At 39.6% G+C, this 18,564-nt stretch overlaps 1 protein-coding gene across 1 annotated transcript in view; it reads left to right on the top strand.

Moving 5' to 3' along the window:
* Window positions 1–2,937: 2,937 nt before the first annotated feature.
* Window positions 2,938–18,564, top strand: part of magi3b (membrane associated guanylate kinase, WW and PDZ domain containing 3b) — a gene marked incomplete at both ends in the record, with an annotated part of 137,198 nt that continues 121,571 nt past the window's right edge. The window contains one exon of the mRNA XM_079242028.1: window positions 2,938–3,244. Coding sequence (XP_079098154.1) covers window positions 2,938–3,244 — 307 coding nt within the window. The remainder of the gene's footprint in view (window positions 3,245–18,564) is intronic.

Genomic DNA, 18,564 nt, shown 5'->3' with positions numbered 1-18,564 from the left:
TGACTGCTTGCAAAAGTAGATTTTATGTCCCTCTTGCTTGACACAAAAAATGTAAAAAACTTGCAGTCGCTTGTTTTCCTGATGGCGCTACATGCCTGGCGAGCAGGTGCTGATTCCGTGTTTCTCACCAACACAGCCTAACGCATACTGTGCATTTGTTTTGTACTCTAAAACATCCTTTATGACTTTATACCAAAGTTAAGCAGTAGTTTCTCTGGTAACAACCAGTGCTGCTGTTCTTGTATCGTTGAAGTTTCTTTTTTTTTTTGTGTGTGTTATATTTTGGACTTTGTTTACCTGTACATTCTGTAAAGCATGTGTAAAGAGAGCCTTTTTGTTACATAGCCATTACTCAAAATATTAAACTTGTTCTCTTAATTTGCTCTGAAGATTTTTTTATCTGGACACTGTTTGCTGTGTTTGTCTTGAAACGTTCAGATTGTTTGGTTGAGACAGTCAATAGTCTAAATCTGAAGTGATTATTAAATGTAAACCTGTGAGTGACGGAAGTCGCAGAAGATTTTCTCATTTGGAACTGAAACAAGCCATTTGCTGTTGCATGTCCTGGCTGGATTTGATTTGGGTAAAAAATAATTATGGAACAGCCATCTCAGCAACAACATAATGTCCTGCTACATCACCGAGTGATTTTTTTAAAAGGCTTAGCCAACTATAATCTGGATTTAGTCGTGTCAAGCCAGTGCAAAGGCAGTTAATTTGAGCTTTAAAACACTGCTAGTCCATCGACAGTCTTGACGTCAAGAAAAATACAAAAAGTCTACGTGAGATCTAGCGGAAATTTCAAGGTAGACTGGATTTAAGTTGCTTGTCAGCCTCTACAAGCCAATGAATTATTCAGGAGAATGCCCAGGGTGGCTCAAGACTTCCAGTGGGTCACATTCCAAAAAAATGAAAGCTACTACAGCTTCATAAACATTAAAGGGGGGCATGTTTTTGGCTTCCAGTTATAAAGCTAATAAGCTCTGCTGACATAACGTGGCTCTGGCACATAACTGTCCTGTGGGCCAACATGTCCAAATCGTCAAAATCCATAATCCTGCATTTGAAAGGTTTTGGCACAAGCAAATTGAAACATTTATAAAACCATGGTGTGAAACTCCACGTTGTCTTTGGAGGGAGGGTGATGTGTACAAATGCTGATGTACATGATGCCTCCATGACACATCACTCCAAACCCACCATGATTTTTTCATCATGATCAGATCATGAAACTGACAAAATAGGTGTTCTATGATAACAGGGCCTAACACACAGTACTATATTTACTGTATGTAAATATGTGAGTTTATGCTAAATATGCACACATGAAGTGTTAGTTTTTGCATGTAGGAGGAAACCATTTCTGTTTGAGGGAGAGGTAAATGAAGGGCTATAAGTTAATGTTCATGAGAGATAGATAGATAGATAGATAGATAGATAGATAGATTTTCCTTACAGGGCTCATTCATACAAAGCTGCAGGCCTGAAAGTTACTTAACCATTGAAAATATCATGATATGATTCTCCCTCTATGGTTTCTTTTCCTCTGGTTCCAGCAGTTATAAGCTGAAATAACAGATTTATGATATCAATAATAAGATAAAGAATAAAGCTTAAGAATCAAGAGGAGCCTCACATCCATGGGCTCCTCTTGGAATATTAAATCTGTTTAGCACAACACAGTAGTTAGACCATCATTCAGCTGTCAGGATGCTGGACAGGACAGGTTTAAAAAAAAAAAAAAAAAAAAGAAAGAAAGAAAGAAAATATGACATGTAGGATCCTCTTTTTTCTTTTTTTTTTCTTTTTTTTTTTTTTTTACCAACAGGGGGCGCTGATTAGACGTCATATGGCCAGCCGAAAATTGTTTCATTAGAACACTTCAGTATTCAATTTATTTATTTTTTCTTGTCGTAAATGTGTGGTCTTCATTGAGATTTGCTTTGGACGCATAGCCTACTTTGCGAAATTGCAGGTCAACATATAATGTTTGATTTAATCTTATATTTAGTTCATATTTCTGCTAATAAGTAGGAGTATTCCAATGAATCTGTAAAAACGGAGCCTAAATATCGCTGTAATCCGTTTTAGACAGTGACTAAGATCACGGTCATGTACGGGGAACACTGTTTTAGACTGAGCCTGAGTGTGTGTGTGTGTGTGTGTGTTTGTGCGCGCGCGAGCGTGTGCGTTCGTTTCCTCTTTACTACCGCAACACACCGGAGGATGGAGCCAGCACGAGCGTCTGGAAACCCGCTGCTGCTGAGCGTAAAAAAAAGGGGCGTTTCGGAGCCTGGCAACATCTCGCTTGGCGGTACCAGGTGTGTTCAAACCTGTAGCAGACAAACGCTCGCAGATGTCTCCGAGCTTGGCCACTACGGGCTGGATCTCAGCTGCGTGAACAGCGCCACATCTCCTTTTTTCTCAGCCTGCCCACAGGTAGGACATTCTCACAGACGCGCAATCCTTTAGCGGCAAACACACACACACACGCACTCCTGTCGAGTGAGGAAGATACTGTCTGTTTACATTCTCTTTAGACTTTGCGGCGTAGTCTCATCAAAACGTGGACATGTTGTCAGTGGAGCGTTGAACATCGTACAACCTTGAGCGTGTCGTTGTTTTTTTTTTGTTTTTTTTTTTAACCATCTCGACGCAGTCAACTGTGCTGCTTTACGCACAAGAAGAGCTTGGAATTACTGCGCAAACACCGCAGACCAGAGCCGTGGCATGTCAGATCGGCAGGTGAAGATAAGTCACGTCAATGTGAAGAGGATGAAATCCCGAACAGGTCGAAAGAAGAACTCCTGGAGCTTCATTAGGCCGCGCCATCCTGCGCTCATTTAAGAGCTATATATATTTATATTAAAAAAATAAAATAAAAAAATCAGAGACAGCCCACATCAGTTTTATTGATTCTTTGTACACAGACTGATCATGTCCAGAACGCTGAAGAAGAAGAAACACTGGTCCACTAAAGTGGTGGAGTGCGTGGTGTCATGGGGGAATCTGGGGGACTTTGGCTCCGTTGTGGAGGTCTTGGGAGGAGCAGAGCTCGGACAGTTCCCCCACCTGGGTCAGATGAAACTGGACATACTCGTGTGTCACGTCGGTAAACTACCTTACTACGGAGACGTCCTGCTGGAGGTGAACGGGACGCCAGTCAGTGGACTTACAAACCGCGACACCCTGGCCGTCGTACGCCACTTTCGGGAGCCGATTCGCTTGAAGACCGTCAAACCAGGTGCGTCCTCTTCTCTGTTCTCATGGCCGCTGTTGCTGTGTGACACCTGAGCTCCGCTGGTAACACGAGTGTTCTGATATGTGGTTTCTACTAAACATAACAACACCCATGATTATGACAAGCAAGGCTCGACGGATGCTCATGTACCTGTTACTGTCAGTCTGTGAACAGCAGCCAAGGCAAGTTTGTTTGTACAGCACATTTCAGTTACAAAACAATTCAAAGTGCTTTATATAAAATATTAAAAGCATTGCAATCACTTTGAAGTTTTTATTAAAATCGAAGGAAGTATTTCCTTTAGTACCTGCTTAAATTCCTGCACTAAACTAAAAGGGATTAACCCTAGCAAAATGTAAGAAAATGGAATGAAGTGAGTCTAGACCACCCACACTAAATGAGATCCACCCCAATTCACCCCCCACCACTACACACACACACACACACACACACACACACACACACACACACACACACTATAAAATCTAATTGACCATTTCTCTCAGCGCTTTCTCTTGGAGATCGAAGAGTGATAATGGTAATAATGGCATGTAGCCCAGTTGGCGCCATCGAAGCTAAGTGCACTTACATGCATAGAAATAAGGGGCGATTTCATCCTTCCATTATTCAGGCTGCTGCCCACTGGCCACAGATGCAACGGGGGCGGGGGGAGGGTGGATGCTGTTTCCAGTTCTCAAAGGATGCTGGCTTCAACATCCCAGTACTCTGTTTAGAAGCTGATGATGATGCCGCCATGTCTGACTCTTCATCCCAAGTTGAGTCTGGCACTGTTGGGATCTGGTAGGACATGACTGTGCTTGACCACATGCCAGAGCTGGAATGTCTAGACAACGGCTGAAAAAGATTAAAAGGTTACATCAGCATCATCTTCAGCAGTTGCTGAGACATTAGATTTTATTTAGAAGCAAACAAGAAATGAAAGGGAAAATGTTTACTTAGATTTATGAGTCCTGGCCCTATTAGTGTTCATGCACATGAAGGTGTGTGTGTGTGTGCGTGTGTATGCGTGTGTATGTGTGTGTGTGTGTGTGTGGCTTTCGTTAGTCCATACTCCCCAGAGCTCCTAACACCCCGCTCTCTGCCCCACTAACCAAAGATGATTAATAAAGGGCACAGAGGAACGAGAAAGCAAGGCAGGAAGAGAGACAAAAAGAAACAGAGGACGAGAAACAAGAGAGAGACGGGGGGGAAAAAAACAGCCTTGCTTCTGGCTTCAGGCTGGACTCCCACGCAATCCTGTTTTTGCTCTTTAAAGCTCACAAGGAACTAATAGGTGGCAAAGATGGCAAAGTTTCTCATTACATATTTTTCTCACTGTTACCCTTTCACAGCCTGACCACACTCTCTTTCCGTCACACACTCTTCAAAGAAAAGTTTCCACAAGAGACCCCGCAGAGCCCCTTGGCAGCAGCCTGCAGATGGGCTTGTTTTGTCTGATTATATTGTTAACGTGTGCACATCTGCATTATGTGCATAGATTCCTGTGTGGTAGCTTCATATTTAATTTACACCTCTTGCATAATTGAGTTAGCGAGTGGATTTTCTCCACTCTGTTGGAGGCAGGGGGCCAGAGGATCAGCTGTTACCGGGAGGCCCAGGGAGCTGCTAAGACATGATGGTGCCGGCAGCAACGGACAGACTCCTTGGGTCTACCAGATGTTGTGCTGTACTCTTCTCAATATCCCTGTGTGCTCTGACAGCCTCACCCCCTGGAACTGGTGGGTTTAATGTGCTGCTGCTGCTGCTGCTGCTGCTGAAAGCCAACAGGAAAAATGAAAGCGTGTCGACATGTAAATAAAAGAATTGGGGATTTAAGGCGAGGATGGAGAGAGATGCGATGCAAGTCTCTACACTAGTTATTTTTCTCAGTTATTGATCAAAAGGAGTGCAAGCTGAATGGTAGCACAAAGCTTTTCTTTAAGTTTTCTATAGCTTCATAGAGAGCATCTTATATTCTCCGAGGGCTTGCAGAGAGTCTTCTCACATGCATGTAATTCTCACAGATATACACTTTAGCTGCTTTGAAATGACGATGTTCACACTATGCTTGTGGAGAGTTTTGACTGTTTACAACACGATGGATGCGCCTTCTTTATTTATTTATTTTTTGTGAACATGCTTCCATTTGAAGCTTTGTGCTCAGTTCAGGAATCTATTTCTGCCAGAACCCCCAGCTAAGCATTAGAAGAGAAGTCTAATAAAAAATCTTCTCAAATGGCGTCTTGAAACTCCGTTTCTGTCTCCCGTTTATTTTCTGCTTTGCCTCGTATATGTTTGCAGATGCAGTCGCTGCGCAGTCAAAACATGCATACGACCTGGAGCCATCTATGTTCAGCTGAGAGGATGATGCGACTTTGACAGCAAATTAATAATTTCACATTGCAGTGCAGAGTGGAGCTGTTGCAACAAGGCTTCAGTTTCTTTCAGCAGACTAATATTAGTTGTGTGTGAATGCATGCAACATGTGTAAACAAGCTCTCTTGTTAAAATGATCCCGCGTCTTTGCATGTCAGACAGTTGCAATTGATGATAAGCAAACATAACAGCAGTCGACGCACTGCAGGTACTTGGCCTGCTTCTTTAAAGGAAATTGCAATTTTGGGGAAATAATCCGATACCTCTGGGATGTGTAAGTAACAGAGCCATGGCTGGAAGATTTTTTTCTCAGTAAATGTTTTTGTAATAATGACAAATTTCAATGTCTGCGGGATGTTTTTCCGCTGCTTCTGTAAAGACTAATGTCCTTGTCCTTTAATCCTGAAGTCAAACAGCATGAATGAGTCTGTATAACTTTACTAATTCTCTATTACCGCTAACAGTTTGTTCCCTATTCTTAATCACACTTTGATAAATCTGCTTACAAAGCCAAATATTACCTGTTGATCGATAAAGACGAATGCATAGCTGTGTGAGCCCATAAGCCCTCATATTAAGCAGCAACAGCGAGTGTGGGTTAATCACATTAATGCACCTCCCATATCACAAAGTATCCCTCAATGGAATCATGCTCTTGACAGTCAATGCTTTGTCACCGTGAAGAGATTTGTGGTTGGCAGTTGAAAGAAAGAGGGAGGATTTTAGAGTAAGTGTGGGAATACAGGAGCTCAGGGAATCTGGTCGAATGACTAGAGATATCTGTTCTCGCCTCAGATGTTTCTGACAGCGGGGCTGAGTGAATCTGTACAGCCATCTTATCCTCCTCCTGTGGCACTCATTTAAAGCTGAATAAGATTTCTTATTAAGTTTAAAGTGATAGTTTGTGTATGTGCATGTGTGTGTGTTTTCAATTGAGAATCAGACATGACATTTCTTGCGTTTTACCTGCTTATGCTTTAGCAGCACACCTGCTGATCTACTGTTTGGAAATTTTCTCTTTATTTTTGAACTGATTTTATTAGCGGCGTTTCTGTATGCGAATGTGATATGCTGTTTCACTGCCTTCAGAATGAAATCATTTTAATCTCAGTTGATAGAGAAGAAAGTGTGACCAAAGAACTGCATTAATAAAAATGAATAATAATCTACAGTGTAGATAACACAGAATGTGGAGGATGCATCTTGGCAAACCAGAGGCTTTCAGAACGTTGCATCAGCCTGTAAACTACTTCCATGTGTACTGAAGCCACAGCTCTGCTCCTATGGACAGACTTTTAAAAACTATGCACATGTTTTTTTTTTTTGTTTTTTTTTTTTTGCACATTTCACCCCAACAAATGCAAATGTCTCATTACCCCTGACTGGGTTCTATAGCAGACTGCAGTGTTTTAGTTTCCCTGCCTCTCAGAATTAATCTATTTTTCAGTTATTAACCACAATGAAAATATTGCATATCGTCACAGCCCTATTATATTGTGTCTAAGCTCACTTTCTACACTTGCTAAAACAAATAATTGAAAAACTGATAAGCTAACATGACGATTAGTGGTATTGTAAACAAATGAAAAGGAAAAAAACAGAAGATAAAAAAAAAAAAAAACTCTCCTGCACTCTAATCTATGACAAGTCTACTGCAAAAGATACACATACTTATTAGCAACTAAATAAGAAGTTAAATAGTTGAACTAAAGAAATCCGTTATTGGTTTGACTCCTAAACACAGGATTGATTGTCTGTTCCAGCACTTGTTTGTGCCAATCTACCTCATAGATATTGACTGATTTTGAGGGATTTAGGTGCTAGGGGTGATGTTGGGGGAGTGTAACCATCCCCGGCACACTACACACATCTACACAGTCTGTAACAGTGTGTTAAGTGTTATACAGGTAAATAAATCCAGTTTAAACCCTCCATGCCTCTTCAAAAGAAAGAGAAAAATATTCAGAATGTGAAAGCTGGGGTTGTTTAAGAGGTCCTTGAGCTCATTTAATGGAGGTTTGGGGGCATATAAGACCAGAGAGGTTTGGAAATTGCCATAAAGCTCACTCCTGGCAGGTGCTGATGATGTGACAGCGGTAATACTTAACTCCTGCTGGTGTTTGAGCTGCGAAACACAGCAAGTAAAAACAGTCACCAGCCCTTCTGTTTGGTTAATGCCATGGTGTTGCTGGCATGTTGTCACGCTCATCAGGTAGCTGAGGAGCACCTGGCTAAGGTTGTCAAACAGGAACAGCAAAGCAGTTTCCTCATCATTTGATTTTGACAATTTGAAGGATATTTTCTACAGTCATTTTTTTTTTAACCCAAATGACACCTTTTATGCTGCTTTACTAAACTCAACTATTGTCCTTGCACTTTCTTCCATATTCATTTTGAATGGGGAATACATTTTTGTGTGAACGTTGTTATGGCGACGGCACATTTGGCACCACAGGTAGCTGACGATGTAAGGCTGTCTGATCTATATTGGAATAAAGATCGCATTTTTAAAGTGAAACAGTTGAACCAAAATGAATTATTAAAACATAATGAGTAATCTCTGAAGCTATTGTTCTCATTCTCCTGTGCTATAATGTTGCTCACCCAAATGGTGTGATATAGGGAAAAATCTGCATCCCTGTTTTGTTTTAATCCATGTGTTATTACTGAATACTTTTTGAGTCTGTTGGGTTTTGACAGCATCATCCTAAAAAGCATTTTGCTGAAATATAACTTGTTTTCTTTCATGACTCTCATCAACCATCTCCAGTATGTGCCTGAGGCAGCTGTCAGGCTTACGGTGAAGTTCTGCTGCTTACCTCACACACACACACGCAAAATGAGTAACATGCACACACACTTGCTTCTACATCCTACTGAGGGTCACGCAGTAGGATGTAGAATCATTCATTAGCCCCTTGTGCTCAACTAAACCATCATGACCAGTACCAAACGTTAGCCTAAACCTGAATCCAGCTTTTATACAAATCAAAAGGTTCTTCTAGAAACATGTGTAAGTACAGTGAGTAAAAAGTACATTGACTGAATTGTACCTCTATCTGTAAGTAGGTACAGTGTTGGTTGTGTGACAGTGTTAGCTTGGGAAATGCCTCTTAAAAAAAAAAGAAAATTATAAGTGCATTTGTCAGTGAAAGCAACTTAGACTTTGTGTCGGTGCAGTACTGCTCAGTTTAATTTGACTGCAAAATTTGACTGCAAAATGCAAAGCGCGGATACAAAAAAAACAACCCTAAAGTTGCTTCCACCTAAGTCCTCCATAATTTATTTTTTTAGCGCTGGATGCTCCATTGATGTGTGTGCATGTGTAAAATGCATGATAGCTGGTGGAACTGGAGTAAAGAGAGAGGTTGGAGTGAAAAAGCACAGCATGACTCCCGGTCCCCAGCCCTCTTTCATTATTCCCACTTTAATCAAATTGGCACTGCTCTCGTCAAACACTCCACTAGAACCTGCAACAGTCTTCTCAACATAAACAGCATACTTGATGAAATGACTTCGAGTTGTAACTGTGTGTTTTGAGTTGGTGATGAAAAGCGTTTCATGGTGATAGCCTTGTGAATGTAAAATGAAATCTCTGTGGTTAGGCTTGAACTGTGGGACTGAGTGGAAGTGGATAGAATAGCTTTCCAGCTTGAGCATGCTGCATGTGCTGTCTGGAATTACTATTGGTTAAAAATTATTGTGTCGATTCCTACCATAGCTGTTTACATCAATCAACAGTACTTATAGTGTGTGTATATAAATATGTATATAAATAACTAAATATATATCTTAATTTTTTTTTCCTTGATCTTTGTTAGGCATTTGACATTGTTAACCAACCACTCTGAGCTGCTGATGAACTTTAAACTCTCCTCAAATATTATTAAATGGTTTCAATAACTTGTAGACTACCAGTGTGTAAGGATCAAAGATAAATGATCCTCATTTCGAGTCTGCACTGCAGGTGTATCGGGTCAATCTTGGGACCGCTGCTCTTCAGTTTGTACTGCAATGATCTATCACCTGTGTGTGATGGCGCAGAGGTTTTGATGTACGCTGATGACACGGGTATCTTTGCCCACGGGAGAGAGGCAAATGAAAACCATCATAATGTGCTTTTCAAACAAACAAAATCAAAGTGACTATTTCAACATTTATTTAGGCAGTGAGATGATTGCAAACTTTAAGGGATTTAAATGCCACGGTGTAATTTTGGAACAAACAGTTTCTAAAAGCATTTTTAAAAAAAAAAAAAAAAAAAGAGGAAAAGTTTACTGTGTGCTGAAAAGCGGTATTGCTAATTTCTGCTATCAGGAACTCACTAATAACTGAAGATGCAAAATCCAACTTGAATGCAATGATCATGTCCCACATTTTGTAATGGTTATCGTCTTTTAGTCAGGCGACGTTGACAGTTTTAAACGGACTTAGATATATTTACACTCAGGGCTTAAAAATTCTAGATAAGAAGCCACTGCAGTCCATCATTGTGACACACTTGAGAGATATAAAACTTGAAGATTTGATAATTCAGTAATATATTCTGATGTCCCCTTGGTACAAAAATCATACACAGTGCAGTTTCTCTGTCCTTAAAGACGCATATTCTGCCTTCATCAGAATTACTGAGCAGATCATTAAAGTATCCATCCAGGGGTTACTGCAACGCTCCAAAAAGAAGGCCTGCCTTCTCCTTATCAGCCTTCTCTTACAAAGCTCCCAAAGAATGCAAAAGACTCCTATTTGATTTGAAGAAGGTTTTAGATTATTCCAGTTTATGTGCAGTCAAAGAATGGCTACTAAGTACCAAATTGGTATTAGTTATATGGACTTTCTTATAACATTGCTGGTTTTAGAATCAACTGTTTAGGCACTTCATATGATTTATTTCAGCTTACATTCTTTTATAAACCAGTCATACTGTATTTATACAGTGCTGTGTGTTTGTGTTTTATACTGACTTATGTTGATAATATTTTATCTGCTCATGTTCTTGTTTGTCTGTTTGTGTGAAGGACGACAGATGGAAATTAGCATCATGCTAAATGTGGTGCAGCCATCTTTTTTTGTGAATAATCAGTTCATTTGCAAAAAAAAAAAAGTGAGACTAACCAGAGAAAAAGGCTTCAATTAGAACAGGAGCATAAAGATTGGACTCTAGAACAATGCAATAAGGTCATGTGGTGCAGAGTCCAGATTTACCCTGTTCCAGAGGGATGAGAGCACCCGGGTAAAATGAGAGGCAGATGAAGGGATGCAGCCATCATGTCTAGTCCCTTCTGGGCAAGCCTGTGGAGGCAGTCTATGATCAACTGACTACCTAAATATAATGAATGACCAGGTTTTTCATCAATGGGATCTCTTCTTCCCTGATGGCACGGCAATATTCAAGATGACAACGCCAAGATTCAACGGGCTCAACTTGTGAAAGAGTGGTTAAATATTTCTATGTATGCATTTAAGTATAACAAGCTACATGTAAATACATAAAGAAAGATGACGCTACAACAGAAAGTGGAAAAAGCAGCATTGTTTGGCTGAGCCTATCCACTATTCCTTGGTTTCTCTTTGTTATATAACCCCAGAGAGTAGCACGAAATAATGGACAATGGTCAAATTGCCAGAGCATAATCAGCATTGAGTGAGTCTGGGGAAAGAGAGGGGCAAGGGGTGGTGAGTGGATGGAGAATCAGCACAAGCAAACACTGTAATCTCTTCGACTCAAATCTGTGCTGCATGGAAAAAAAGAAACAACAAAAAAGAAAACATTATGAGAAGTTGTCCTCAGCATTTGCGATTTGTCTTTCTAATTGCATTTTCTGCAGTAGCTAACAATAGCAGTGGCCATAAAGCCATAAAGCTTACAAATAGCATTTAGGTGTTTACAGTTCCTATATTTTCCTCAAGGATATTCTTTTTCATCAGTTGGGGCTTCTCTGGGCTTTATTTGTCTTTCCCTGTGCCTTCAGCCTATTTTCCAATTACAGATTCACTTGTCATCTTAAATGCGTATTAGTGTAAACAGCGATATAATGACTAATTCTAATCCAGGGCTTGTAAATTTGTGTTTATTTGCTGTTGAAATAATTTGTAATGTTTGGGTTGTATGTTGTGCACTCTAACAGTGACATATTTGAAGTTGGGGGTGGGATTTAATGCTGACTGAGTAGAGGAACAGTAATGAGCACTGAATTGGCTATTTTTGCTTTGACCTGCATTTTATTGGCTGTCGTTACTCACTGCTCCTTCTGCCTACTTTGTGGAGAACGCTCTTTTTTTTTTCCCCATCTATGCCCATCACTGTGTGTGGCTCCATGCCTTGTTTTCTTCATGCATTACACCTAATAAATATAGTATACTTGTCAGAAAGTGCAAAAAATCTCATATCATAGGAGTAATGTACAGTAAACAAAATGGTGGCATTGTTTTATCTCTCGGAAAACAAAACCATAAATTGTAAACTAGATTAACACCAGGAACTCAAAGATCTCTTTTTTTGGTGAGATAAGTTTACCGTGGAAGAAAGATCCTCTGCCTCTTCTCTCAGAGTTCATCAGTCACATTGTATAAATGTGATGATGAATTTGGAAGGTAAACAGCATAAAGGGCTCGATAAGAATGTGGCACGGTCCATCTTTTGGATAAGCATCGTCTCTGTCAGTGTCTGAGCAGATTGAAGGGGATGGCTGGTGAAGCGTCACTCCTCAGTCTGAGAATCTCGTTTATTTTATCAGAAGCGCCACAGCCGTATGGCGGCTGACTAACCCAGTGCACCAGGGACATTATTTTTATTCTATAATAACTGCTTTGTGCAATAATCCCTGCACCTGCCTTTCAACTGCATTCAGTGATTGCACACTTGTCACTTCCCACCTTTCGATTATCCAGATGTGCATTATCCTCCAACTGGGGTGTTTTGTCTGGGGGGGTCACCTCCAGACAGCTCACAGGTAATGGACCTTGACATCTGAATTAGTCTGCTTTCACAAAAGGTGATTATCGAGAAGCTTTGGATTCTGGGGGCAGATGCTGATGGACGGATGTTATACGGGCAGCGGTGATGGACCCGTGGTGGGTTATTTCTGTGGATCATGATGGGAGGCTTCACAGTAATATGGCTGATCATGAAGTGGTCGCAGTATTGTTTTACAGACTACAGAGGCTGGGTTAATGGGGTGACTGCATGTGGCTCATTGTGATTACGTGTTTACACTGTTAAATTAATGGTGTGGGAAATTTTGTTGATATTTCAGCCAGAGTAGTGTATAACCCACTGCCTGCCTGAACTTGGTAAATGACACATCTTTCAAATTTCATACAATATCCTTTTCCTGTCTGTGTGTCTTTGTTGTATGACTGACTGGCCCAGCTGTTCCGCTCATCCTTTCCCCAGCTCTTTTAATATTCCTTGGCTGTGTGATTCGCTGTGTGCTTGTGGCAGCAGGGGAACGGCTGGCTTTGTAGAATCTTAATAACGGTGAGCAAGTGCCAAGCTTTCCATTCGCTGCTTGCTGCAGGCGTGTGACTGAATGCCAATGAGACATTAGGGTTGAAGCAGGATGGCTCAGGCCAGACTGCAGCAGGCAGCATCTGAGTGGCTGTAGAGCCCTTTACCAGGTGAGAAGCGTGCATGTCAGCTCCCAGAGGCTGCACAGCATGAGGTGCTCAGTGTCTCAGAGTTATCTTAGCGTACCTAATCATCAGTATGTACCCTCTCTCGTGCTTCTGTCAAGTGTGAGATAATCCGAGTGCATTGCGCTGCTTTATATATAACACAACAACTCAGAGTTGCAGAATTAGATTAGATCAGTTAGACTGTGGTTCATTTATGATACAGTGATGAATGACCTCAAAGCTTCGCTTTTTCTTTTGGTTCAGGCTAAATGATCAGTATGACATTATTTCCAAATTTCCAGTGCATAAACATATTAGATATTTGCCTTTTTTCTGTTCAAAATAAAACACTGTCATGTCTAATTTAGGCTAGTCTTTGTAATAACAGTTTGTACTGCAGCCTCTTTTTTCATATTTGAATACCACAACAAATTATTTATTATTTCCTCTGCATGTTAGGATAAATAAATAAAAGAATCACTGAATGTGATAGAAAACTGCAGAGGCAATGTACTTTTCTTAATTGAAATATATATATCTCGTGTAGGCCATATATTGTCAGTCTTTCATGTTTTATCTTCTCTCATCAGCTGGTACAAGTCTGTCTCAAGTACTTCTCTTGAAATTCATTTGGACCACAGATGTAAGCGCTGGGGAGTTAAATTGTGATGTCTGAAAAGCCAAGAAAAGAAACCATTTCAGGCATGGAAAAAAAAAAAAAGAGAAACGTGTACATTTTTACAGATGACTTTCAGCCTGCGCGCTACCTGGATTAAAACCAACAAAGGCAAAAGATAACTGGAGTATGTCTCTGCATTGATAGATGTGGATCTTACTTCATTTCTCCTGCCGAGAGGTTGATATAGGCTGTCAACACAGGACCTGTTAATGCACTGTAAATGGATAGTTGTAATTCTTTAGTGCGCACACACACACACACACCGTCTCACACACACTGGCACATAATCTGTCTCTCTCACAGCATGCACATGGTCCTCCACATGACGCAGATGTTGTTAACAGTGGGATGGGATGATGGGTGGATGCAGAAACCTAGTTACCCAGTCTCTGCCTAATCTGATTACAGATGGCTTCATGCAGCCTTCCTGACTGATGAAGGGCAGGCATCAGGGAAGGGACAGATGGATGAACCATGGTTGTTAACAGCTGTGGTTAACTCTGTTGTGTAATAATACAGTTGCGATGTTCAGGAAGAGACAGCCATTCTACTGCATTCTATTGCAAGGGTAGGCCAGTGTTTCAGTTCTGAGATGTAGAAGCACAACTCTCACCAGTCCATCCAAATAAGTTGGACTAAAACTTCCTCCTAACAAATCAGACATTAATTATATTTCCCATAATTTACACACTATTTGTTTCCACTTACTTAAAAAAAACGTGTTTGTGATTTCGATTATTCCTTAAATAGCACATTTAATTTTTGAATAGCAAAACTAAATCAAGCCGTAGAATGGTTTCTGTTGATTAACATCCAGTTCCTTATGATTTTCAGCCTCTTAAGCCACCTCCTGTCAAAAATCTAACTTCACAGCAATTTCTAAGAGCACCAAGCAGAGTTGAGTGGTGGCAGCTGGTGCTGGAGGAGCTCTCTGTCAGAGCTGCATGGCAACATCTTTCATAAAATGCTTAATGTGAGAAGCCTTTAATTCTTTCAATATTAACTTTATATTTTATATTTAAAATAAACTCAGGATTAGTGTAAAAGTGGCTTTTGTAATAAAGTGATTAGCTCATAAGCAAATGATGTTCCTCCCTGTATTCACTCTGCACATTTCTGTGTATAATGAATGTGCTGCTATGCTGGATGCCTCTATGCTGCACCGTAACCGTTGTGCTGCCTCATCCACAACTCATTTCATTCTCGTCTAACAGTATTTTATCGATCAGAGCAGCATATTTTAGTATGAAATGAATATTTGGTACTAAATGCAGAACTAGGAGTCTCTTGGCTGTTTGCTGTTTTAAACTTCAGATTTTCTTCCCAATTATTTAATTCCTTTGAGAGCAGAGATGCTAGGGATTATTTATTTACATCAATTATAATTAGAGCTACTTGCTGGTGTCAATGAAATGCTGAACATGATTTTATTTTATTATTTCTTTTTTTATATAATTTTATTGTTGTTATACAACTTTCATCAATTAAAACATTTTATTATGAATATGAAGCGCTAAATTGATTTTAAGCAAAGTTTCTTTTTCTTGTTTTCTCTGTGGGAGTGTTTTGGGGGTCACAGTTAAACCTTTTCAGCAGCAATTCATTAGATAAGCTTAGACATTTTAATCAGCTGCTGTGATAAAATTGATTTTTCTCCTCTTTGATTGCAGTGTCGGGTTTAGGTCAATTCCCTGTAGTCTGTTTGAAATACTAAAGTTAAAAGTGTTATTCATTTCTTATGTATGAAGCGTTCCTTCTGCAAAATGAGAATACATAATTTGTTTTTTCGCAGTTTTTTTTTTTTGTTGCTCATTTTAGTGATTTAAAAGAATAAAAATGTTTCTTAATGAAACTGCTGAGTTGAATTTCGGGTCATATTGTGCTCATGCTTTTGTTCCTGAATTAATTTGTAAACATGTCTGTAGTGGACGCTGGGCGCTGAGCAGCAGGTAGCAAGAGCTGTCAGTCGATGCAGTAAGAAATGTTTTGGACATGATACACAGTGTTGAGAGAAAGCTTATTTATCATTTATAAGGTTTGTATAATAAATGTTGCTTATTCTTTACTGACTGTTTAAGATTTAGGACCATCAGAAGTAATGAATCCTGAGTCTTCACATCTCTGCCTAATTTAAGCTCAACATGTAGGAAGTGCTCCCATAGTGGCTTTTATAAATAACAATACAGCAGTGGCTAAACCTTCGCATTGTCCAGGAAAACAGATCAGAGTTAGCTTCCAGTGTAGAGTGATGAGTCAGGTACTTACAATTTGTAAACATTATATCACAGCGCACAGAGATAAACAGTGTCTGATGAACAATCTGAACTGGCATGAGCAAACTGCCATCATCAAGATTGCAAAATATGCATTTAAAGATTTAGATTTAAAAAAAAAAAAAAAAAAAAAAAAAAATCAGATTCGGTTTAAAAAAACAAAAAACAAAACTGCTTTTTTCTGGGGTACAGTAAAGTTTATTTCAAACATATATTGTATGAATCAAAAGAGCCACAGTCTCAATAAGAAACTAGTTTGACAGCTTTCTAAAATGTAACAACAGCCATGAGTATTTTTTTCCCTCAAATTGGAACAGAATGTCTTTGATGCATTTATACTTGAAACAACCTTGAGATTTTACAGCTCCTTTTGCACTAAAGATAAGTTCTGTTTTAGGATTGACTAGCTAGCACGGCCAGACTGCATAAAAGCCTGTCTGTGTTGTCAAAAAGAAGCAGGTGATGTTGACTGGCTTTTATCCTCTTTGGGGAGCAAAGTGGCCACAAACATTTAATGATCAAACAAAATAATGTTTTGCCTTTTTTTTTTGTCTTATTAATTTCTGTTCCTGTCATGCAATTTGGTCTTTGTATGTCATTTCACGTGGAGTGCCAGTGATGCAACGCAGTTTTTCGGTTTTACCCCTTAAGCTTCTGACACAAATGCGCTAATTCTGTGTTTTTCTCTCTCTTAGTACAAGTTGAGGCCTGCTGTGTGACAGACTGGTTACACAGTTGCTGTTTGGACTTGAAGATCTGAACATAAATTCCAAACAACGATGAACCTTTAAATAACATTACGTTGGGGTTGGCCCATGTATGACAGGTGCTACATAAATAAACTTGCCGCACCTTAAAATACAGATTAGCAGACATGATGAAGCATAAAGATTATAAACGGTTTTATTTTCTAGGGGTTGAGATTTATTATTATATTCTTGATAATTTAATTTACAATTTATGTCCATGCTCAGCGACTGAATTCCATTTACACACAACAGGTGAAAAGAAAAAACTTGTCGAAAAATGTTTTAAAACATTTTCTTACAACCTATTGGGTAGATTTGATTGGCTGTAATTAAGAAAATGGTTTTGGATGCTGAAAAACCATCAGATAACATTAATTTGGACAACTTAAAAAATAACAAACAAAAATCATCTGTACAACTTGGGGTGTAGACTGCAAAAAAAAAAAAACGTTTTAAACATTTCATGAAATCCAAGAAGATGGCTTTAATAACAGGAATGACATTTTGTGCTACAATATCCAGAAAAGTTGTTTATGCTTTCTCAAAATGTATCCCTTTTGGGTTACACTGCATCTTGTGTCCTCTTTTGACAGTAGAAAGCAGACAGGATGGTAGGCAGAGAGAAGGAAATGACATGCTGCAAGGGGCCTCAGGCCAGGACTTCAATCTGGACCAACTGTGACTCGTACGGACTTGTTGCCACTGTATACAGGGTTCCTGCTTAACCAGCTCAGCAGGGAAAACGTCTAAATCAAAACATTGCAGAGATAAGACCACTCTTCCTCTTTAAAAGCTTTAGCACCAACTTTAATTGGCAGTGTCTGATGAACCCTTTAGGGCAGGGGTGTCAAACTCAAATTCTCAGAGGGCCAAAATTAAAACGAGGAACAAAGACGAGGGCCAAAGTCATTTTTTATTCAGAAAGTCACCGCTATTATTCATGTTTTTATTATCTTTGACATACAGCACTGTATTAAACATTTTCATACATTAAATAATACTTAGGCCTATTTTTACTTAAACACTGAACCCAGAACAGACTTAAAAACTGAAATAAATATCAGGCCTCTATATCTGGAACTTTATATTCATCTTAACTGTAACCTAAATGTTTTCATCACAGGCCATCAAGGCCAACACCAAAAAAAAAAAAAATCTCTCAACTTTGAAAAGACCATGCGTTCAGTAAATAAAATCATATTTATCTAGTTTAGTTTGCTTCCATTTACTCTGATGACGCACATGGGTTCAATCCAGATACTTGGCATCGCTTTTCACATGCAAGTGCATCAATTTGTGGAGTCAGGCTCTGAGCTGAGGAAATCCTCAGGACTGAATGAAGGTGTTCATCAGTGAGACGACCTCTGTGTGGTGTTTTGTTGTGTTTTGTGTTTTCCCGTCCGGAGTCTAGCGTGCCAAGACAGCATTGTGGGTTTTGTAGTGTTAGGGGTACGTGCGCTGTATAATGGATCAGTGGACCAGACGTAACATATTTGAAATCATCTCGCGGGCCAAATATAATTTTAGAGCCAAAATTGGCCTGCTGGCCTGAGTTTGACATGTATGCTTTAGGGTGTAGAGGTCGATGTTAGAGCTTTTGCAAGGTTTGGTTTGATGAATGTCTGTCAG

Source organism: Telmatherina bonti (genome assembly GCF_933228915.1).
Source record: "Telmatherina bonti genome assembly, chromosome: 6".
Lineage (NCBI taxonomy): Eukaryota > Metazoa > Chordata > Actinopteri > Atheriniformes > Telmatherinidae > Telmatherina > Telmatherina bonti.
This window is presented reverse-complemented; position numbering and strand designations above follow the sequence as displayed.